At 33.4% G+C, this 24,508-nt stretch overlaps 1 protein-coding gene across 4 annotated transcripts in view; it reads right to left on the bottom strand.

Moving 5' to 3' along the window:
- The window catches only part of LOC145293762 (UDP-galactose translocator-like), a 112,103-nt gene extending 89,621 nt beyond the window's left edge, over positions 1-22,482 (bottom strand). The window contains exon 1 of one of the 4 annotated variants that reach the window (XM_080140280.1): positions 22,437-22,482. In XM_080140280.1, the coding sequence (XP_079996406.1) occupies positions 22,437-22,467 (31 nt within the window). In that variant the 5' untranslated portion in view covers positions 22,468-22,482. Of the gene's footprint in view, positions 1-2,645; positions 3,941-17,642; positions 19,361-22,436 lie in introns of those variants that run through there. The other 3 variants (XM_080140273.1, XM_080140289.1, XM_080140317.1) reach the window with 3 other exon arrangements.
- Positions 22,483-24,508: the final 2,026 nt, after the last annotated feature.

A 24,508-nucleotide genomic window follows, 5' to 3' on the forward strand; every position in this document is an offset into this window, starting at 1 on the left:
CTGTTTGTTTCGAAACTTGCACGGTTGCAAAACTTTAGGGGCCGCGAGGTAACATTGTTTTCATTTGTGAACGAAGTTTATTTATGTATAAAACAGCCTAACTACGTCAAGTCTATGAAAAAGTTGATGAATACTTAACCCTAAGAGAAAAAAGATTTTACAGCGCTCTCATTGCGAGTAAATCATTAAAAATCAGTGGTTTTTCCAACTGGTGACTAAAAAAAAAAGGGGGGGGGCGCTTATCTTTTGGCAAGTTTTTTTTTTTTATTTTACTGATACTTCCATTAGTAAATGAATGAAAAATCTCATTAGTAAATGAAAAATGTCTTGTCAATCTTTATATTTTTAAAAAATAAAACAAGCAAAGTCAAATTATTTAAACAATAAAAGGTTTAATAGAACAATATATTTTCTAAATGAAGGCTGTTTCAGGAAATATTTCTAAAACTAAAGTGAAACTGATTACGTTGTATCAGTTCGCAAAACTTTGACAGTCAGTCGGCTTTTTTGAAGTATCCAAAAACAAAAACGTTAAAACTACATATTATGCTGACTGATGGTTCGCTTAAAGTCTTTCAAAAACTACAAAAGAAAATTCTTTTGCTATCTGTAAAATAAATGCAGTAAGTGAATTTAATTTTTTTTCTTTTAGAAATTTACATTTCATTAAAATATTATGCAAATGAAGCAATTAAACATTTCTTTCGGAACTTCTTTGCACAAAAAAACAAAATGTGAAAAATTTGTTTAAAAAGGAAAAAAGTTTAACTTTTTCTTCTTAATCCTTTGAACCCTAACGTTGCAATCTAACTAGTCATTCAGAGCCGTAGGGGCTTGGTTGACAATCACCAATGCCTGATATCACAGTTGTGATGTGAGCATAGGTAAATGTTTCCCAACCCCTAATAAAAAATAAAAGCTTATCAGAAACAGCATTAAGGCGGAGGCGATTTCGAAAGTTCAATAAATGACTTATTTAACAATAGAAATAAACAATTACCAAAAATTTACTTTTTTATATAGAAATAAAGAGGTAAATTATGACATTAAATAAGAATAAACATTAAAGGACGATAAGTATATAATTATATAATAAAAATAAATATAGAAATAAACCAATTTATTTAGATTTAAAAAAATAACATTATTATTGTTAAAAATATTTTTTAAAAAGTCAAATAAATAAATAAATAAATAGGTATAATTTGAGACAATTGAATATAAAAGGCTAAAAATTTAATCAAAGATTTAGTTATTTTAAAATTTCATTAAGAAATGACAATATTCTAGAAAGTGGAATAAAAATCAGTTAGCGATCGAAGCCACAAAAAAAAAATGTTGAATTTTAAAGAGTTATCAAAGATAAAGAGAAAATAAAACAAAAAAATGAATATCAAAAGATAAGCAAAACATGTATTCCCCCTTGAAATTTGATGTCATTGTATTTTTGTTGAATTAATCATGACTTACTTTCTTTATATTTTTTGATATATAAAATAACTTCTGAAATTGATTGTCCTTAATTTCATGGTGCATGTTTAATTATGGTTATAATATTTGGTTTTATTTTTATCTTCAATGAAAGAAATCTTATGAAAAAAATCAAATTGTTTTCGAAATTCCTTTAATTGTATTTCCACTTTTTTGCGGTATCAAATTTTTTCGCTACACAAAAACTGTCAATCGTATAATGGTATATTTCAAAATAACAATTCCACGGAAATCGTAATTATACTTAGTATTGGAATCGTTAATCAACATTTCCCTGGGAACGGAAAAATTTAGGAATCCTCCCACACTAATAGATACCATTGTTTTCATGTGAAATTCAGTATTATGATTTTCAAAATTTTGTCCCAATAGTGTAGAAACGCTCACTTTCCTTAGACGTTATAAAGTAGGTAGTAAGAGTTTCCATGTAGGGGGCATAACTCCGAAACATATTTTAGATTACTTGTGTCATGGCTGCAATATTTGTTGTCTATGTCGACAGACATTATTTTACTAAAAACACAATAGTAGTTCTACTCAATGACTTTTCGTAATTTTTTTTAATATATTACTATTTTCGACAAGACAATTATGTACATAACATTGTTTTTGTTTAAAACTACATATTTTTTTTAAAAATCGATTTCTCGACTATATCTTAATAAGCACCAAAAATGTTTTTTTACCTAGTCATTTGTAATCTTTTTTGTTAAAAGAAAAATATTTAAAAGTTATAAGCATTTAAAGGTTGCATATTCTAAGCAAAGTCACCATTTTATCTTACTGACTGACTAAAAATAACTTCTCAGAATCGGTATATGCAAACTATATCATAAGCTTCTATTAAGTTTATTATTATTATTTAACACAAATATGTCAAATAAATAGGTAAATCAAAATAAATCGCTTTTGACTAATTTCCCAACTGTATTTCCTTTAAAATACTTTGTGTTAGTGAATAGTAATGATTACAAAAGAATAAATACACTAAAATTTCAATAAACAACAAATTTTTTTTTTTTTTTTTTTTTTGGAAGATTATTAAATAACTAGTTTTGGGGTATTTTTTACTACAGACAAGCTGAAAAAAAAAAAAAAAAAAAAATCAACAAATAAATGTTACCAAAAGCAAGATAAGTTACTCTTCTACTTACCTGGATAATTTTTTAGTGTTTTAACTTATTTTAAAGCATTTATTAAGTTTGAAATACAAGTAGTGCTGGCCGCTTAAATTAAAAACAACAAGATGGTAGACAAGAGGGTGCCTATCTTTGTAGTCTAGATAATCGCTCAAAACTCGAAAAGAAAACAAAAAATATGTCACCAATTAGTAACTGCCCCAATTTAATTAGTTTAACGGTTGGTAGAATCCATCTCCATTTTAGCACGGGAAGGTAAAGTTTACCAACATTTTGTATCCAATGGCTTTGGTATAATCCTAAATGTTATTTAAGAATCCAGAATGGAAAGCGGTAGTTGATGGTTTCTACTGTATCTCCAGGGAACAGGGTTTGCTCTGCTTAATTTAGCTTAAACTGACAATGTTTATGCCTCGCCAAACCTCTGGTCCAAATTCTGGGAGGTGGTAACAAGGCTAAATACGAATGTTGTGTATCCTGAAATATGATGCAGTTGTTAATATATTTTGATTTTTTTTTCTAAAACCTCCAGCTGGTAACACGTCTATACCCAGACAATGCAAGTTACAAAATAGTTATGAAGTGTTTTTTTTTATATTGTTAAAATGATTTCTGCACGCAGCGCATAGCTTTGACTCAGCATTAAAAAAAAAAAAAAAAGGAAATAAAGAAGAGTAAAATAAAACTAGAACCAATTGAATGAAAAATAAGATTATGACTACTTTGTTTTTTTTAGTCATGCATGAATTGCCTTTTGAGCTGAGAAACCATTGTGACAACATCTCAGGAAGAGACCAGATTACATTTATGGACCAGACGGCTAGAGAATACCCCTTTCTGAAGCCCTCCCTCCCTATTCAGAAGCACTCTGACTCCAATGAAAAATGCTCACCTGCCCGAGAACAGGAATGGGGTGTTCAAAAGTTGCTATGACCAGATGGGGTTCCAAAACTGATCCAACCATCTGCAAATGTGGAGAGGAGAACTATAGGATGCGACACTCTTGTCTGTTCTCTTCTGCCCAACAAGTGCAGCTTGAAAGATCTTGAAGAATACAATAATAATGCAAAGGACTTCATAAGAAATGCAGTGGCATTTGATCAGTATGTATACATACAAGTCATGGGAATTGTTCAATTGAGCGATGATTTATCAAAGTTGTTTGTTCGATTATGACTTTCATTGACGTCATGAGATCAACTGAATTGCAACTGGTTGGTGGCGGTATCAAAAGTTTGTAGGAAAGCGGTTTATGCACCTGAGAGAACTGTTCATATGTTGACAGGTCTTGCATCTTATAGCCCCCCCCCCGCCCCGTGCTGGCACAAATTGTCTAATTTGAGTTGCTTTTTGATAGACAAATTGTTGAAATAACTTCAGTTGCCGATTTTTCCTTTCCAAAAAAAAAAAAAATAAATAAATTCGTTCTTGCAACAGTTGCTTTCTGGTAGTAGTTAAATAAATTGCCTGTTGACTTCATTTCCTTCCTTCTATCCCTCTTCTCACACCGTTTTTATCCCTTTTTCTCTCCATCACATAACCTGTAAACATATGACTCTGGTTTGGTATTAAAGCTCAGTCAATCTTCATGGCATTTCTCTTTCAGATCCCACCTGAAGATAAGTTTGTTATTGTTGTAATTTTTATGTACAACCACACAATGCACAAACATGTGGGCGCTTGCTTCTTTGATGACAAATTCCCATTAAAAGTATTTACACCAACATGGATCATTTAGTAGATGTGGTTGAGCTAATCTTGAAAACATTTGTGTGATCAAGCCGGTAATGAAAATCAAACAGGCAAACTATGGGTGTTCCCAGTTTTGTAAGTAGGACTGCTCTGAATTATTTCAAATATTCGAACTACTATTCTCATCTTGAATGTTATTTTCATAACATTTCAGTCAATGTAACCTTGATGTAACCTTCTTCAGGTATATTTTTTGTCGAACTCCGTAATTTTTCGGTCAAACTCGGGAATATGCACCATAATATCGAATGGAACTCTTTATTTAATTTGCAGGTAGTATGCTTTCATTCTTCCGTCAGTTCTGTTGGGACAATTAATCAGAATCAGGAATAAATTAAAAAAAAAAAAAGAAAAAAAAATTTAAAAATCGGGACTTTTGGGTATATCGGAATCAGAAAAATGTAGATCTATTTTCCGATGCTAAAAACGATTCTTTGTCTTATTCTTTACTAGCATGCTGCCCGGCATTGCCTGGTAATAACATATGCATAAATATTGTATTGCAATTAATACAAATTTCCTAATCATTACAAACAAATATCATAGGTATTAAACGTAACATTAAATTCCTTTAAAAATGATGAAGTAAAAGATGGAAAGAAACTAAGATGTGCATGTGAGTATTGCTTTTTCTAAACAGTTCACTTCTTGTATGTGTAAAAAAAAAAAATACTCGAGCTGAGATCGAAAATAAAACCTAAACACAGTGAGTCAAGTATGATAACCATCAGACTAGATTGCCACGATCTTTAAAGAGTGTTTTCAAACCTACTTATTAACATAAGGAAGCTGTCATGTTTCACAACCGCACATGTGCCGTCTTGAAATAGTTGCCGATGACTCCCCCCCCCGTAACAAATTTTTAATCCTGACTCCTTAGCAGCCCTTTTTTTTTCAGATAAAAACCAACTAAAACATTTTCCTCGTCATTGAATACCTTATATACCAAATTTCAAGTCTGCAGATCAAAAATTATTTGAGTGTATAGGTTGAGAAGGGTACTGGGTACTCTGACACACATTCTCACTTTTAGATATATAGATTTTCATTTAAACTTGATTTTCCACGGCTTGTATTAATGATGAAATGATAAATATTTAAAGCTACCAATAAAACTAAAATTTATAGGTTATACGCATAAGCACATTTTTACATTCGTGAAAATATATATGCACACATTTGATGGGTTTTACTGCAATCTGACTTCCATCCCAGCCCCCTAAAATAACTTTATATTTAGAAATTTAAAAAGAATCAGAAATTGTATCGAAATCGGGAAAAATATTAGAATCGTCCCATCATTAATTCTAAGAACTCTTATAGAGGTTAAAGGTTTAAATCTTCAGTGCGGGCAATATCAAAAACTGTAAATTGCATAAGACTCCTACCTGATTATAGTTGATGGACACAATAAAGGGTTCCATTCAAAATTCCATGCAGATTCCAAAGTTTGACAGAAAGATTCCAGAGTTCGACAAGATACACCTTTAAAAATGTTGGAGGTTAGATGAGCCGAAACATTGTGAAAACAACATTCAAGATGAGACCAGTAGTGTGAATATTCAAAATAATACAGGATTGTCCTGCTTGAATATATGTAAAATGCATATCGGAACAGAAGGCATCATATAATAGGCACGTTATCATGATGAATATGGCAACCTTTGAATCAATTGAAAATATGATTTGGTTTTATGAAATGTCTTTTTACATTTAAATGTCTTTAAGTAGGTAGAGCTCATCAGCCGTGGAAGACAGTCCATCTAGAGGAAGGTAAACCCCGATTTACAAACCTTCTTTGTCTTGTGGAATAGTCAACCATAGGAAAGTAAGAAGTAAACCTTGAGGAAAAATCCTGAGTGGAGACCCTAAGGCAGTTGCTTGCACTTTCATTCTACCAGCTCCTGTGACAGCATTGGTGCCAAATTAGGACAGATTTTCTGTTCTTTTGGATTAGTCAGCAATGAGAAAATAGGGGGAACATGCTACATGGGCAACAGCCCGTCTTCCATACTATGCCACCCAAGTTAGCATCTCAAGGTTGTATCACCCATGGTCGACTGTGACTAATGGAAGCATACATTTTTCATAGTTTTAATTAATTATGTGAAAAAGGGTTTGAATGTTGCATTGTGAGCAGAAAGGAAATAAACAATATTTTATTTTGACTGTTTGATCAGACTTTGGAATTATTTCTTTGGAAATCCTCAAAGAGACTTTTCTAAGAAATAAATCACAAGGTTGGTGTTGTCAATGGGTGCCAAATATTAAAGGGTAGTTTATGTTTCTACTACAACTTTCTTCGAGTAACAAGAGCACAACATTTATGTGGAGTTACCAATTCGCCAAAGTTGTGGCATTGCTTCCACTGTAGTCTTCAGGAATGTACCAGGATTATGGTCAATATTTTCGTTTTTTTTATGGAAATCACTTCAGACAAAGCATAAAAACACTTGATTAAAAAAAAATAAGAATGAAAAGTGATTATTGCAAAGACAAAAGATGCCTATTGACTTTAGTCTTGAAAAGACCAATACTATATAGGTAGGAGGAAAACAGTAAGCAGGAAGAAAATTCCACAAAGCCTGCAGTTCTAGGAAAGAAGCTACTAGAATAGGAAGCTGTATTACAATGAGATATCAAAACAGCAAACTAATGAAGACCAGTAGACCAACAAGCTGGAACAAAAGAAGCAATAAATAGATCAGAAAAATTCTGCTTTAAGAGTATTTATAGAAAAGACTGACTAGGAAAATCACATCTGTGAAAGAGAGTGCAGAGAAGAAAGGGTAGGAAACTAATCAAATTACAAATAAGTTTCTGCCCCTTATCAAGAATACTTAGATGGGGCAGAGATTCACCAGTCCAAACATGGCAACAATACTCCATACATTGTCAGATAGTAGATTTGTAGAGATAGAGAATAGCCTCGGGCATGAGAAAGTGTTTGGAGTTATAGAAAGAACCAACTTTACGAGAAGCAAAAAAAAAAACAATGGATCTAAATGTATGAACTCCAAGAAAAATTTGATTAGAAAGAACGACCAAGAAGTTTTAGAATCGATTTCTCATCAAGTGCAGAATCGTAATGTAATAGTTATGAAGTTCTAGCAACAGTTTGTAAGACATAATCGAAATACTTCATTTAACCAGTGTTTGAATGTATGTTAAATGGCAGTTTTTTTAGTCATTTAGAACTGCTTTAAAGCTTCACTGCTCACTCATTTTTTTTACCAAATTTCAAACAATTATTACAGTTTATAGACAATCTTCTCAGCTATATTGTGAAAAAAAAATTCAATTTTCATCAGTGAAATAAGTTTTGATGAATTTTCTGGTGTTCAAAATCGTAAAAATATGTAAGGAGATTAGCGACGCTTTTTATGATTGGTTTCCATAGCTACCACATTGCTTCAGCAACTACTGTTGCTACTAATTCACTACTGCCATGAAAAGAGAAGTAACAAGTGAAACAGAGAATAAAAGGGAGATAATTGGGGGATTTTTATTGAAAGCAGACGAGTGCTGTACATTGTTATGACATATGTATATATGATTGGTTGGTTTGTTTATTTAACCAGCATATCGACCTTCATTGGGTCCTTTAATGCTGACGATCATTTTGGTTAATTTTTTCCATAGTGTTTGTTTGCTTAGTACTTTTTTTGGAGGGGGGGGGCCAGTTTTATCTGTTTTAGTTGAAAGTTTTGCTTTTTTTGTAAGGCCTCGATGTTATATTTTAGGTATAGCTGTATCTCTCTCAGAAATGAGAGAATGTTGTCTGTGCAGGTGTTTTTAAAAATGTCTTTCATATTATTGGTTTTTAGGTAGTGATTTCTCGCGGTAGCGTAGGCTCTACATTCCACAAAGACATGTTTTATTGTGTAGGTCTTCTGGCATGTTAGGCATTGTGGTGGTTGCTCTTGCCAGAGTATGTAGGAATGAGTAAGGTATGTATTTATGGGGGGGAAAAAAATAAGACTTAAATTAAACAAAGAACAAGTGAATTTATTGGAAGCCTGGAAAAGTCATGGATTACAATAGAAAAATGCGAGCATGAAAAGTAATATGATTAAGCTTAAACATGGAAAAGAAAAGGACTAGTTAAAACTGGAAAAGAAAAATATTCTAGTAAAAAATATAAATTTTAACTTAAAATATTGCAGCATAAAGAATTTTTTTTTTAAATTCAATTTATAACATTATATAATGAATTCTTAATGCTACAATATTTTAAGTTATAAATTTATTATATTTTTTACTAGAATATCTTGTCCTTCTCTTCTCCAGTTTTAACTAGTCCTTTACTTTTCCATGTTTAATCTTAACCATATTACTTTTTATGCTCACATTTTTCTGTTGTAATAAAATATGAGTTTAATTATATTTGTGGAATACCTTGAGCCTGCAAGCCAGTAGGACATTCAATGAAACTTCCTTATGCTTGCATATTAGTTTTGAAAAAAAAAATTATTAATTAGTTAACTTCCTCCTCAATTAATTGATCAATCAAACAATTTTATATTTGTTTTCGATGCTAGTTCATAGCTCTCCACCCATGAAAAAACAACAAAACTTTATAAAGTAGGTACCCATGATGGAAAGAAAATATTGTATTCCAAAAAAGTTGCATAAATTGATAAAGTAATTTTATTTTTATAAAGAAAATCATTCTAAGTGACTAATAGTTAATTCATAGGCATTATAATTATGCACAAGGCTGATTTTAAACTTTATTTCTGAAGAATGTTTTAAAGGGAGATTATCATGTTAAATTTTAGTTTTTCTAATATCTTCCCTTCCACATGTTAAGCATGGCTTTCTAAAATCTTGCAAAATTTGAACTTATCTCCCCTTGTCTTTAAAACTATTTGCAAGATGGTGTCAAGAGATCATTGATCATTATATAGTTCGTAGAATTTGATTTTTTTTTTTAAACTACCTGATCAATTTACATGATTTTTTATTTAATATTTTCTTTCAATCACAAATAAAACAAAAATAAAAATCACTTCTTGTCCAGAATTCCCCCTATATTAAAAAACAAAAATAAAAGTCTGTATGATGTACCTATCTGTGACGAAACAAAAATTCCAAAAGTAAACTGATCAAGTAGTTTTAAGTTTCAAGTGATTAATGAGAATTCAAAAGCATTACAACATAAATCTTGCAAGTTTTGAATAACTGTTGAGTTATCTCCCTAGTTGTGAGATCTTTTTTTTTTTTATCGGTAAGCGAGACGGTTACTCTTCGAATACCCATAAAATTTTATTTTCTTCTATGAAAATAACACTACTCGATCAATTTTACTTGATTTTTTTGGAATATGATATTTTTGTTTCATCACAAGTACGTACATTATACAGATTTTTATCTATTTTTGATATAAGGAAAATTCTGGACATCTTTATTTTTATTTTTTCATGCAGGAGGGGGGGGGAGTTTGGACTCGCAACTTGTTTCTTTTTATATTTTGACATTTTTAATAAACTGGTGCTTGTGTAGATTGGTGATCTTTTAAACCAACGCATTTCAGGTGAAAATATTATCATGTACTTACCTGTCATGTCAAAATGATTATAAATTTCTAAAAATTATGAGATCAAAACTGAAGCAATTTTAAAATGAAAAACCATTCGGTATTCATTGTTTTTTTTAATATATTAAAATTTGATATATATAAAAATATCTAATTCAGAGCAAAACTTTTTTTTTTTTTCAACATTTTCTGTTTTCAATTTCTAATCATAAATATTCATACATGAATGATGCTTCTCAAGATATGAACATTTCCTTATTCAAACACAAAATACCTCAAAAACCTTTTGCAGACATTTTTTATCTCAATAGGAGGCTCGATCCTCCACCTACTCTCTCCACTGGATTATTACCAATAAAATGAGAAAACAGAAATACGAAAAAAAACTAAATCTAGCTCCAAAGAAGATATTTTTATATATCGAAAGTCTTAGCATATTAAAAAAAAAATGATTTTTCATTTTAAAATTGTTGGTTTCAATTTCTGTTATAAATGACATAGAGAGAGAGAGAGAGAGAGAGAGAGAGAGAGAGAGAGAGAGAGGGGGACATTTTTTTATTCTTTTATGTAGTTTATCTTAGATTTTGATAGACGCATTGTGAAATTTTCATCTACATCTTTTCAATGTGACATTATTTTTCATATTTATCCACTTGTACCATTTTTACCTGTGCCATTATTACCTAAATTCATTCCAAGGTTTTGGTACAAGTGAGTAGGGATTTTTATAGAAAAACAATTGATCAGTGATTTTTTTTTTTATTGGTTTTCCTTTATTTTTTTGTAACATCTGTGTTTGTTATAGAGTAAAATAACATTTTTTTTCTGAAGCATTGTTATAGATTTTTTGGTTTGTTTGTTTTATTTATTTATTTATTTATTTATTTTACAGGAATTGCCGAGAAAGTATAACAGAGTTATTTTTTATATTATATGAATTCTTCAGTTCTCATTTTGTGTTATTTTCGCAACGTTTCAGTAAACTTTTTTCAGGTGTATTTTTTCAAACTCTGGAATCTTTCTAAATACAAGGTTCCATTCAAAATTCTGTGCAGATTTTCAAGTTCAACAAGATATACCTGAAGGTTGGAGGTTTTTTTTGTTTTTTTTTGTTTTACACAGTGATCACCACTTATCAAGGCCCGGAAGCCACTCAGGGATAAGGGTTATTGCAAGTACATTACATTAGTGTGGAGATTTGATGAAGTGTTTACTTAAGGGGGCGGTTCATTAGGAATTTGTTAACATTGGACTTGAACACATCCAAGTTGTAGTCCGGTGGGAAGCAGGCAGACGGAACAGAGTTCCACAGGCGTGCAGTTCTACGAAAGAAGCTTTGTTCATGGAATTACATCGACCAAAGTGTTGTAAAAATAACACTCAAGATGAAAACAGTAGTCCGAAGAAGCTAAATAATATGAATAATCAATCCTCATCTAAAAAAATCAGAAACAAAGTTGTTTTACACTTTAACTAGTTTAGACAAGATATGTTCGCTTCATCATTAAATTATTAATTGAACTAAATTGTTATAAAATAGTAACTAATTTGATTACACTAATGTTTTTTTTTTTTTAAATTTTTATTCATCCTAAACAAAGCATACTGCCGCTTGGAACCATGTCTACAGAGAGAGTTGAAAAGCAAGATGGTTGTTGACATTACATCTTAACTTGAACATGTTAGGGAAACAGGAAACAGGGAAGGAATTCCAAAGCGAAGAAGCCCAAAAGTAGAAACTATTAGAATAGAAGACTTTTCAGCATCTAGAAACCTCTACAGTGAAACGGTAGATTTTTGCTGCTCGTCGAGTTAATTTAGGATATTTAAGGGGCCACAAGTGCTATGAAAACTTGTAGCACTCGCAAAACAAGCACAGGAATGCAGTATTGTGGTGACAGGACAGGGATTGGAACTATTAGATTAGAGACTCATTTTTGGATCCTAAGAGGGAGAGCCTACAATGCCTCAACCTAGATGTGACAACAATAATCCATGATGGACAAATGGTGGTTTTGTAGAGATAAAGGTGGGAGTAGTTTTCTAGCATGGTAACTGGAAATCACCTTCCTTGCAGCAGCCTTGGCAATATCTTCCAACATATTTGTTTCAATTTATGCTGCCTGTGAATGTTAAGCTGTGGAATTTGGACGTTTTAATGGTGAGCTCTCAGAGTGTTATTACTGACAATCGATAATTGAGAGGTTTCTTGTAATTGTTAAAGGAAAGAAGTTTAGTCTTAGTAGCATTAAATGTTACCATTCATTCTCCTCCCCATTCCACTACCGATTGAAGACCATTTTCCAAGATTTGAGCCATTACCTTTGATATGTGTACATTAGTTTTCCCATATGTCTATTATAGAGTGTGGTGTCATCAGCAAATATAATACCTATCTTGGACACAATTTTATCAAGGAGGACGTTTATGAATATCAGGAATGATATAGGTTCTAGGGTCAACTCCTGGGGTATATTCACATTAAAATCATGCTGTTTGGGTATAGGGCCATCAAGGATAAAAAAATTGTATACATCCAGTAATACTATACGTTTTTTTTTTTTTTTCACCCCCAAACAAGGCAAAGAGACATTTAGTCATGAGGGTCTACTATTTGGGACCAAATTTGCAAGGATACTATTTAGGAAGTTAGGCAGCAAGATGTTTGTTTACATTACATTTGAATTTCTGCATGTCAGTACAGTTAGGAAAGCAGGGGTCAGGGGAGAGAACTTCAAAGTGCAGCTGTACAAGGGAAAAAGCTATTAGAGTTGAAGGTTTTACAGCATCTAGGGATCTCTTCAGTGTAGGGGTGGGATTTTGCTGCTTGTAGAGTTTGTTCAGGGTATTGTTGTCGAGGGGGGTACTAGTGCTTTAAATTTGTTAGAGCAGTTGCCATTGAAATTTAATTTTTGTGAGAATAATTTCATGCCAGACCTTTTTATTAAAGGCTTTGGATATATCAAAGGCTACCATCCTAACTTTCTCTGCCTTCACCAGTGCATGATATATGCATTCAGAGATGGCCGTAAGAATATCCGCAGTAGGATGGAGTTGTCTAAAAAAAGACAGTTTAGCATTCATAAGGTGGTGGATTAGTGTTTGATTGATTAAAGACTTACAGATTTTGGTGCTTCTATATTATAATAACGAAAAAATATTGAATTTCAAGTAAAACAAACGGTACCTACATAATAGTCATGTCATAAATAGTAAGACATCCAAAAATTACAGAAAACGATAAAGTAGAAAAATAATTATCCATGAAAAAACTGTTCAATATGGGTAAAAACAGTTCTGATAAGGTTACATGCTGGTTCGGACACATATTTACTTTATAACATTTAAGAAAAATGCAATTTTACCCAATTTTCCGTAACAATTAATTTTTACCTATAACTAACTTTCTACTTCATGAATTTTCGTAATTTTTGGATATATTACTATTTTCGACATGAGAATTATGTAATATTGTTTTTGCTTAAAACAATAAAAAAAATTGATCCGTTGAATCTATCTTAACAAGCACCACCAAAATTTAAGGTTCATTGTTTGTTAATCACTCCTTTGATCTTTACAGAAAAATTTTTATAGAATGAGGCAGGACATAATAGGTCAACTCGCAGATTTATCTTATTTTATCTCAACCTAAAGTATGCAATACTAACTTTAAGTTGCACCATCCTTAGTAGTAATATCTAAAAACTATAAAAAACACTCTTCCTATGCTCTCCTTCCTGGAGTTACTGATTAACTTGGTGAATTTGTGTTGGTAAAATTGTTTCATCTATTTCTGAAAAAAAAAAAAAAAAAAAAAAACAGGAACTGACTGGGGAAAACACCAACATTTTAAGATAGTAAACTCTACTTAAGTTTTAAAATTTGATTTGAGACATTACTGACAGAATTACAAAAAAAAAAAAAAATCAGGATTCGATCCATAGAGTGAATGTGGTATTTTGGGTGAGTGTCAAGCGTAGGGTAAGTCCAAAAGGTATTTGACAAAATATATGACAATGGACCCCCAGCCCCCACAAAAAAAAAAAAAAAAAAAAAAAAAACATTAGGAATTCATACCTAAGCAAAATGAAAATTTTGTGATGTTATATTTTATGGCATAAATCATTGCGATTGTTTTGTTTATCTTCTATATATTAGGTTCATGCAAAAATGTTTTTTTTTTTTGGTTCTTTTTTAATCTGAAAGATAAGTTTGTAATCGATGAGATTAACGTGAAAAAAGAAAAAGAAAGTGTGAATTGTGAAATTTAGAGGTGGGGGTCAATTTCCTAAATGTCTGCCAACTTGTTTGTTTGACCAAGAAAAAATTGAAGTTATCGCCCCCTAACAATAGCACCATCTGTAATAATGCAGAAGTGTCAAATAATCTTTATAAAAAGGCTAAACTGGTTAAAAAAAAATGGCTAAATTCTTGTCGTAGTCAGCTGGAAAGCAGGCCAGCGGAACAGTTCCACATTCTGGCAGCTCTAGGAAAGAAGATATGTTCATGAAATTTCCGTTTAGATTTAGGCACAGATAGAGAGTGGGGGAAAATTGTTGACAGTGGTTGTAACGAGTGCTTTTTGTGAAAGTTTGGCGCGGGGGGGGGGATATTTGCCATAAAAACAACGATACAGTAGAGATAGGCTTGCAACATCTCTTACGTGGAAAGTGGTTGCAAGGAAGAGAAAAGGGCATCACTTACTCAGGTTTGAAAGCCGTAGTATAACATTTTTGAAAAAAGAAAAAGTATTTTTTTTAATTTTATTTAACATTCTTCCAAATCGATCAATTATGCCCCACCCACCCTACAAATTGGTAGTAAACCTTGACACATTTGGATTCTAGAGTTTGGATTGCTAGGGGTACTGCCTAGTTGAAATATGGCATTCTTCCCAGGCATTATCTCCTTCGGGAGGTAGGTTATTGTCGGCCGTCTGCGGTGCCCCTACTGAGGAATGCCGAAGGATCGGTACGTTTTGGCTATTTCTGTACCATTCTTTCAGGGTGCCTCCTCCGTGGAGCTGGAGCTTGGAGCTGTCATTTTCTCACCACGAAAAAAAAAAAAAAAAAAACTCCACGTCTAACCTTGCTATAGTAAACGGTAACAGAAAATAAAAATCGGAAGTGAGAAAGTCCATTTTGTTTTTTTGTTTTTTTCTGCTTGTTAAGATCGATTTTTTTTTTTTTTTTTTTTTTTTTTTACAAAGGCATCACCACATTATCAAGGCCCAGAGGCCACTCAAGGATAAGGGTTAAAGAGTGTACAGTAGAAGTTGGTCAATTTAGTAATCATTAGTAATGAAAATTTGGTAAATTTAATAACTTATATGGAACGGCTCATCAAGAACTTATTTACTTTTTATGTCATTTTAAGCCAAAAGTACTTAATTGTCATGTTGAAAATAGTAATATATCCAAAAATTACGAGAAATAATCGCATAGAAAGTTATTTATAGTTAAAAGTGTATATATATATATATATATATATATATATATATATATATATTACAGAAAATTGGGTACAATCGCATTTTTCTTAGACGTTATAAAGTAGACAGTAGGAGTTTATACGCAGGGGACATAACTGCGTAACGAATATTTTAGATTACTTGTTCATGGGTGGCTGCAATATTTGTTGTCTAACAATAGACTTTTTTTCTTTTTTTACTAAAACTACAATTTTCGTAATTTTTTGATATTATTTTCGACATACGTAATATTGTTTTTAGTACTTGTTTACAAGACATTAAAAAAATGAAAATATTGAAAAAAAAAAAATATATATGTATATTGTACGTACCCGTTATGGAATAAAGTTCTCATTAAAAAAACTTCACTTAATTTGATCAAGTAGGGTTTTTTGTTTGTTTGTTTTTTTTTTTTTTTTTTTTTTTTTGACAGGAAAATCAAATTCTTCTGAGATTGATCGTATTCCGACATCTTGCCTATTTGCTCGTCTGAGCTCCAATCTCTGCCTCCCCCTCGCCAATATTTCACGAAAAACACCTGTCCAGCTGAAACCACTGTCAATAATTTTCCCCACTCTTTATCTGTGCCTAAATCAAAATGTAGATTCCATGAACAAAGCTTCTTTTTTAGAAGTGCACGCGCACACCTGTGGAACTGTTCCGTTTGCCTGCTTCCCACCTGACTACAACTTGGATGTCTTCAAGTTCAACATAAACAAATTCCTGATAAACAGCCCCCTTAAGTTTAACTTTATCAAATCTCCATTACTAACGATTACCACAATATTATCCCATTGATTAATGTACACGTAATAACCCTTATCCCCGAGTGGCTTCCCGGCCTTGATAAGTGATGACTACCATGTAAAAAAAAAAAATTCGCCAATGAGGTGGGGCGTCGCCAAGGGAGATAACTCCATATTTGGCCTTCGGGACAAGATCAAAGTGTAGTATCTGTTCTTCAGATGCTGCATGCTGCAGTGCTGCAGCTGCACTTCTATTTCTTGTTCTCTTTCGGTGGAGGAGAAATCCTTCACGACTGAGACAATTTTTATTTTTGTACCTTTCCTCCACGTTAAAAAACGACCCTGGTGTCTAACTGTCCCGTGGGGAGGCATAGTAAATAGGTACAATGGCTCTCCACGGGGCAGAGTTAGACACCAGGGTCGTTTTTTAATGTGGAGAAAAGGAACAAAAATTAAAATTGTCTCAGTCGTGAAGGATTTCTCCTCCACTGACAGAACAAGAAATTGAAGTGCAGCATCTGAAGAACAGATGCTACACTTTGATCTTGTCCCGAAGGCAAAGTCAGTCAAAATTTAACGAGATTATTTTGAAACATGGGCATAAATATTTTAGCTTCCCCCCCCCCACTTATTTTACAGAGTTTCTCTAGTTTTTTTATTCTTTTCTTTTTTTTTTTGTAATCTCCAAGATCAGTGCTCGGAAAAAATTAAGCTACCGGACATGGACATGGTTAATTGTGTAAGGCAACCGAACGGAACGGAGTCACGAAACCGAAACCATATATTTATTTTTAAAAATACTACTTCAGTTTTAACACTTCTTGTGTTATTACGAAACAAAAAGAAAACACTTTTTGTATTATCAAATAACAAAACAAATATTTTACTCAGAAAAATTAATTTAGTTTCAACACCTTTTTTGTGATCATGAAACAAAAAAGAAATGATTTTTAAGCAAAAAAATCACTTGTAAATAATAAAACAACTATTTTATTAAAAAGATTTAGTTTTAACACTTATTTTACGACGAAACAAACAATTATTTAATATGAATTATGTAATTAAATATTTTTTTAAAAATTAAAAGATTAAAACAGAACGAAATTTAAGTTTCCGTTCCATTTTTTACAACACCCGTAAAACGGAGCCTCCTTTGCAAGTTTTATCTTTCTTCGCATTAACACAAGAAGTGTTAAAACTATTTTATTTTTTTATTAATAAATATATAGTTCCGTGTTTCGTGACTCCGTTCCGTTGCCTTACACAATCAACCGTATCCACTTCCGGTCGCTTGCTATTTTCCGAGCATTGATCTTGGAGATTACCTCTTTTTCTTTTTTTTTTTTTAATTAATTTTTTCTTTTCATTTTTTAACGTCGTGATTAAACTAATCAGTTACCTTGTTTAACGATATATTTAAAAAAAAAAAAAAAAACGATTTGTCGACTATATCTGAACAATCACTTTTTTTTTTTTAAACTATATAGATTATTTTGAATACTTACCTGTGCTTTTCGAGGGGGTGCCCCCATCCGTTTCATAAACTGTAGAATCGTCGCCTCTGAAAGAATTTGTCGAAGAAACACCGACCGATTCCTTCTCAGTTTCCAAGAGCGGCTGTGATAATGAGGACATAATAAATAAATAAATATATGGTTTTATTTTCTTTTAAACTCCTCCACCGGTTCTTTCTTTAACTCAAACTTTTCTCCCTTTTTTTTTATCATTGAATTTATGTCCACATCAGATTGAGTTTATGGATTTTCAAAAAATAAATCAGTTTCTGATTGTCACGTGACTTGAATTGCTTTCAAATCTCAGCAATCGGTCATCGTTTTGTTTATAAATTTTTATTGTAAAAATTTATAAACAATAATAAAAAAATGTTTACATTAATAGAATGAGACAATTTCGCGTGTATTTGTGCGTTTTCATCATAACTACGTAACTTGCAGACATATATTTATTAATCATTATTGAGTATTCATTTTAAATTTAAAAAAAATGCAAACTATAAAATGTGTTTTTAAAGTCATTTAATTGCAAAATTAAATCCGCAGGATTATTTTGAAATTGGTGTTTATGTTTTTTTATTAAGTTTTGAACCGGACAACCAACTGGCTAAGATACAATTTAAAAAAAAAAAAAATCAACAGTCTTAATAGAAAGACAAATATATTTCAAGAAAACAAATCTTACTTGGTTCCAAATCAGAAAAATATTTTTAATAAAGCACCAAAAATCACATTTTATGAAGATTATTTTCGTCTATGTCAGTAGATGGATCTAAAGTTGAATTTAAATATTTTAATTAAAAGAAGCCTTTGTTTTGTTGGTATGTCTTGTAATTAAAATTAATTAAATTCTAGTTTTACTTTTCTTTTCTATTTTTTTTTTTTTTTTTTTATAACACAAAAACAGGAAACGTGTTTTTGTTTGTTTTGCAATTAAAGTACTAACAAAGACTGGAGTTGCTGCTTTGAGAAGACGGTGTGAATTAAGGGGGGGAAATGGGCCCTCCTAGGCCAGATGAAGGCCTCCTGGTCGAAGTGTTGGCATGTCCAGGCCAGATGTAAATATGCAACGCGCAACAGAATGGGGGAGGGGAAAATGCACGGAGAATCTAAAGACGTGGACGCCGTTGACAAGATTAGTCGTTAGTCACGTGGTAGAAAAAAAAAAAAAGAACACCGGAAAATCCTGGCGACGTTTCTAGTGATGCTAACGTTCCACTTTTCTCGTGTTGTCTCAGATACGGATGCACATCGGCGAAAAGAATAATCTTTCAGTAAAAAGGCTTCTTTTTGTTCTTTCTTTCTTTTTAATTTAAGAAACTAATATCATTTTTATAGGTATTTATTGCTTTCCATATAATGATATAAAAACTTTATTAGTTGAATTTACCTGGCGATGCCCGGCCATAAATAAGCGGGCTGATGATTTACTTGTTTTTCCCGTCAAAGTAAGATCTGACACATTTTTTCATGGGGCAAGAACATTTTGGCTGGGTACAAATCGCAGCGAAGAACGAACACGATGACATTCCCTGTAAAGAGTGGTTCGAGCGATTGACGAAACCCTCGGTGCTTCTTCAGATTGGCGCTTATGGCGGCAATTAAAAGTAACGTACCAATGACGTTACGAAGATGAAATATTCCAAAAATCACGTAATTTGATCAAGTAGTTTTTTTATTATTATTTTTATTTATTTAATTTTTTTTTTTTTAATCAAATTTTATGAAGTAAATCGGGTTTACGGGGAATGTGGACCCTGCGTAAACGAGATTTTTTTAATGGCTATTCCGGGGTTCCCTGAAAGCGCAAAGGATTTTCTTTCACTTTCTTCATATATATATATATATATATATATATATATATATATATATATATATATAATCAGATTTTTTTTTTAATCGCGTGTGTATTTATTTTACTTTTGGAATTTTTTTTTTTTCTTTGATAAAATTTGATTTATACTTTTATTTCGTGCGTGTTTTTATTTTATTTTCGGTAAAGTTTTAGTTTCCCGACTCCTCCGCATTCACATTTAATTTGTCGACTTTTGTAGGTTTTTCGTGTACGCTTTGATCGAGTAGTTTTTTTTTTTTTTTTTTTTTTTTTTTTTTTACAGCAGAAAAACACGTTTTTATGACAGCTCGTTGAAAGTAGACATCTTTGAATTTTTTTTAACACGCCACGGGGAGATAACTCAGTTTAAAGCGCCGACATTCCCTCCCCATCTAGCTTTTCTTCCTAAAAATCGAACCTTTTGCTTGTTATCATAACAAATTGTTTTTTCGCTATAAAAAAAAATTACTTGATGAAATTAAGTAAAATAAATTTTTCGAACTTCATTCCATAACGAATACGTACAATATAACCTTTTTTCAATATTTTCATTTTTTTTTAATGTCTTGATTAAACTGTACAAGTACCTATTTATTTTTTTTCATGTATTTCAAATAATTCTTTTAACCCTATTTTTTTGCCTCAAATAGTACCTTCAAAAAAGTTTTCGTGATTAAATAAACCAATGAAAACCTTTTGTGCATGCGCTTTCAGGGAGCAGCCATTAAAAATATATATATTTACGCAGGGTCCACGTTTCCCGTGAAGTTGAAGTGTTTTCATCGACCATAGTTAAAGGAAATAAAAAGGGGGGGTGCAACTCAAATCGAAGTGTCGAGGTAAAAAAAAAAAAATCAATCCTACGTTCAATGCAGTTTAGTAGTAAAATCGCTAACAATCGTAGATTTTGAATTTCTTAGTTTTAAATGAAACTACTTGATCGATTTACGTAATTTTTGGAATATGACATCTTCATTCTGTAACGAGCATGCGCACGATACAGATTTTTTTTAATTTTCTTTATTTTTAATTGCCGCCATAAGTCCCAAGTCTGAATAAGCACTAAACCCTACCCAACGCGAAAAAGTACGGCATGATATCGAACAGAAACTCGTCTTAACAAGGATAGGCCTGGCTCTGCAGTCTCTCGTTCGACGCCATATGATTTAGTTCCTGGAAAGGGATTCTGGGTTGATTGAGAGAAAAATACTAAAAAAAAAAAAAAAAAAAAATAGCCATTGTTACAATATTTTGTTACTTATACAGAATACGAATCGAGCTGAAATAACGTTAGAAACTGATTCTTAACATGGGAGGGGCGTTTTATAACTATTCTTCCCCCTAACAATGTGACACATGGACATTTCTGCATTATGCGGCCGAGCGCCATGTTTTTTTTTTGTTTGTTTGTTTTTTTGGTGTGTTTTGTTTCACCAAACTGTCGCCAGGGGACCATAAATGTTTCATTAAAATTATTTGTTATTTTAATTTAAAAAGTGTTTCGGGAAAAAAAAAATCGGTCAATGTTCTCCGTTACGCCAACAACTGAAAATGACACATTTTCTAAAAAAAAATGATGACTTTTATAAGTTTTCGGGTATGGTGAAACGAATATTGCAGGGAACATTAGCACAGGCATAGGTGTATCAGAATCTTTGTAGGAATTTTTGACACCCCTAACACGAAACTGCGAATAAAATATAAAACTTTAGCAGACGTACATGAAGAGGTAGACACTGAGTCTAAAAAGTGTGTAGATCAATTGCCAAATCGCCCCAAAAACCTCCCTTTTCCCGCAACAGAAGATAACATAGGCAAACTTAAGAGCTGGCTCCTAGAAAAGTTTGCCAAAACGACATTCAACAAAGATGGGATATTTCCAGCCATGTCCGGCCCAGCTGCCCACATTCACCTCAAAGAGGGAGCAATCCCTAAAGCCAGGCATAACCCAATTCCTGTACCCTTCCACTTCAAGGAACCAGTAAGACAAGCCCTTTGGAAGGATGTAGAAAAAGGTATCATAGCTCCAGTACCCGTGGGTATGCCTACTGATTGGTGCAGTACTATGATAATAACTGCCAAAAAGAATGGTAATCCAAGGAGAACAATAGATTACCAACACCTTAACTCTCAATGCAAGCGAGAAAACCACCATACTGGGTCGCCATTCCAGTTGGCACTGCAAGTGCCACCTAGAACAAAGAAAACAGTCCTAGACGCTGTTGATGGATACCACTCGATTCTCTTAGACAAAGAATCTCAACCATTAACCACCTTCATAACTGAGTGGGGAAGATACATGTATCTTAGGATGCCTCAAGGATATGTCGCATCTGGGGATGCTTACACTCGCAGATACGATGAGATAAAAGATATCCCACCACCGCAATGCAAAAATAGTAGAAAGATACAATAAATATACCCACAACCTTCCACCATTACAAGCTGGTGACACTGTAGCCATCCAAAATCCAGTCAATCGCAGATGGAACACAACGGGCAAAATCATCAGTTCCCTACCAGATCGACAATACCGAATCAGGGTTAACGGATCCGGAAGGATCACACTTAGGAACTGCCGTTTCCTCAGAAAATGCGAACTTAAGCCTGCACCAATCCCAATACCAAGTGCAGCACTAGGACCAGCAATTCCCTCAAGCGATACTACATTCTTGCATCTCCCACTATCTCCCTGTAATAGCACATACACAGCAACCAAACCCCAACAACAAACCACACATATCCCCACGCTTTCGATCAAGATTTCCCCGAGCTCTTTCTAGGTTACTACCACACAACAAACTAGGCCTAAAAGAGTGATACACCTCTCACACAACCCAGCCTACTCGTGGGGGGGGGGGAAGAAGGGAGATGTAGAATAATCAAAAGAACTGTGTTAGTCAATAACACACAACAACAACAATAATAATAATAATAGCAGCAACACTTACCAAGGGTCCAGCTCATGCACAAGACAGACATCAGATTGAGCTGGACTGAGGGCTTGTATTTATGTACAAGCATATCCAATCAGGTGATTCAGCCAATCACAATCCAAGGAAAAGACTGGCCCATGTGTGCACAATGGAATCTCCCATTGTGCCATAAATAGTTCTCCTCTTTCATGAGAAGGACCTTTAGTCTTCGTCTGACTACGACTTTATCGCTCAAAATTTGTTGGTTCGTATATTGTTATTCTGCACGTTATATTGTTAATATTTTGTTATCACCTTGTTAAATTTGTTATTGCTTATCTTCTTCTTCCCCCGGCACCACTTTTTTCAATTACCGGATTCTTTTTTTTTTCTTTTTTTTTTAAATTTTTTTTTTGGACTGTTATCTTTCTCTCCTCTTGTTATACGCCGGCCATGGCATCTGCCAGCTGTGTGCCGACGGTTGAGGTGAAGGAAGATGAGGCATTAGGTGGATGGACAAAACCACCAAAAGTAAAAATTGATGTGGTTAAATTTGTCGAAGACGCAAAGAAATGTGTTGAATTTACGACAGAAACTGGTATAAAGTTGGAACAACCGCGGTTACAAGAATTTGCTAAGAGGACTATTTCTCTATTTGTAATAGACCGCAAAACAAAAAAACTAATAAGGTCAACGAAAGATGTTGTCACCAAATTAATTGCATCAGCAGGTTTAAGAGCTGAGCGGATTACAAAATGTAAAGGATACAACACATGGGCAGCTCTGTTTAAGACGGAAGACGAATGCGTAGCTATGACAAAAAAAGAAATTATTACCAACGAGTACGTTCTGAGAATGGAATACTTAGGAAGGCGAAGAACTACAGTGTCCATTTTTGAAGTTCCTGGTGCTGTCCCCGGGGAATACCTAGCCGCTTTCTTACTTAAGTTTGGGGACATAACCGGAATAGAAGAAGACCATTATAATGGAGTATGGACTTTTGACATTCTGCTTAATGCAGAAGCATTTTTACGTATACCTTACTACCTGGAGGCTGGAGTAGAGAAGCTGCCAATCGTGGTCGCAGGCAGAAGACCAGCATGTTGGATATGTGGGGAAGTCGGCCATCTCACTTACACATGCCCCAAAAGGAAGCCAGCCGTAAAAGTTATCCCTACAAATGAACGGAAAATAGGTTATGTAGAACCTAAGGACAATTCCCAGACACCAGCAGAAGAGAAAAAAGAAATCACACCTGAGGAGTTTGAAAAGACTTTTAATTCAGAGCAACAATCCCCCAAAAAGAAGGACAACTGGACACTCATCCCTCTTTCAAAAAAATCCCCACCCAAGACTTATGCTAAGTCCCTCTCCAAAGAAGAGAAAATTGAAATTAGGACAAGTAAAGACCCAGGGGGCAATAAATTCAAAACCCTACTGAAACTAAAAGAAACTCTTGATGAGAAAAGGAGAAAATCTGAGGAGAAAGAGTTCCCTGAATCCCTTTTCCCTGAAAAACCGACCTCAAAAGAAAAGCAAATCCCTCGCAAAGCCCCCCCTCTTACTAAAGCTTCTCTGCCCCATAGAGACACCAAAATGACATCTCTAGGTTCTCCCTCCAAAAAGACCCCCAAACCGTCACCATTCTGCTCGCCAAACAACACGCCCAAGAACACCCCTCCCCCTTCTCCAATGAAAACAGACATGCCCCCTCCTCCCCCCTCAGATAAGAAAAGACATAGAAGCCCCTCTGTAGAGACTGAATCAAGGAAAAAAAAACAACAACCCTTCTTTAATGGGAAGGATGTGTGCAAAATCACGGCGGAGCTGGAGACCATAACGTGGTCCCATAGCAGGAAGGAATACAGAAGCCTCCTCGCTTTCAAATCATACCAAAAAAAAGACATTACTAACCCTGAAAATTTTAAAACAAACCACATACTAACAGTTGTCAGGAAACGCGAGGAGGCCAAAGGACTATGGACTATGCTGGAGGAAGCAAACTCTGCTTTCAACCTTTATCCTCCAGCAGCCTATTTCAACGACAACGAATTAATCGAAATTAGAAAACGATGTGTTGGACGGGTCCCCATCAAACTCCATCCTTC

Source organism: Euprymna scolopes, chromosome 2 (genome assembly GCF_053919585.1).
Source record: "Euprymna scolopes isolate OS-2025 chromosome 2, ASM5391958v1, whole genome shotgun sequence".
NCBI classification, from domain to species: Eukaryota; Metazoa; Mollusca; class Cephalopoda; order Sepiida; family Sepiolidae; genus Euprymna; species Euprymna scolopes.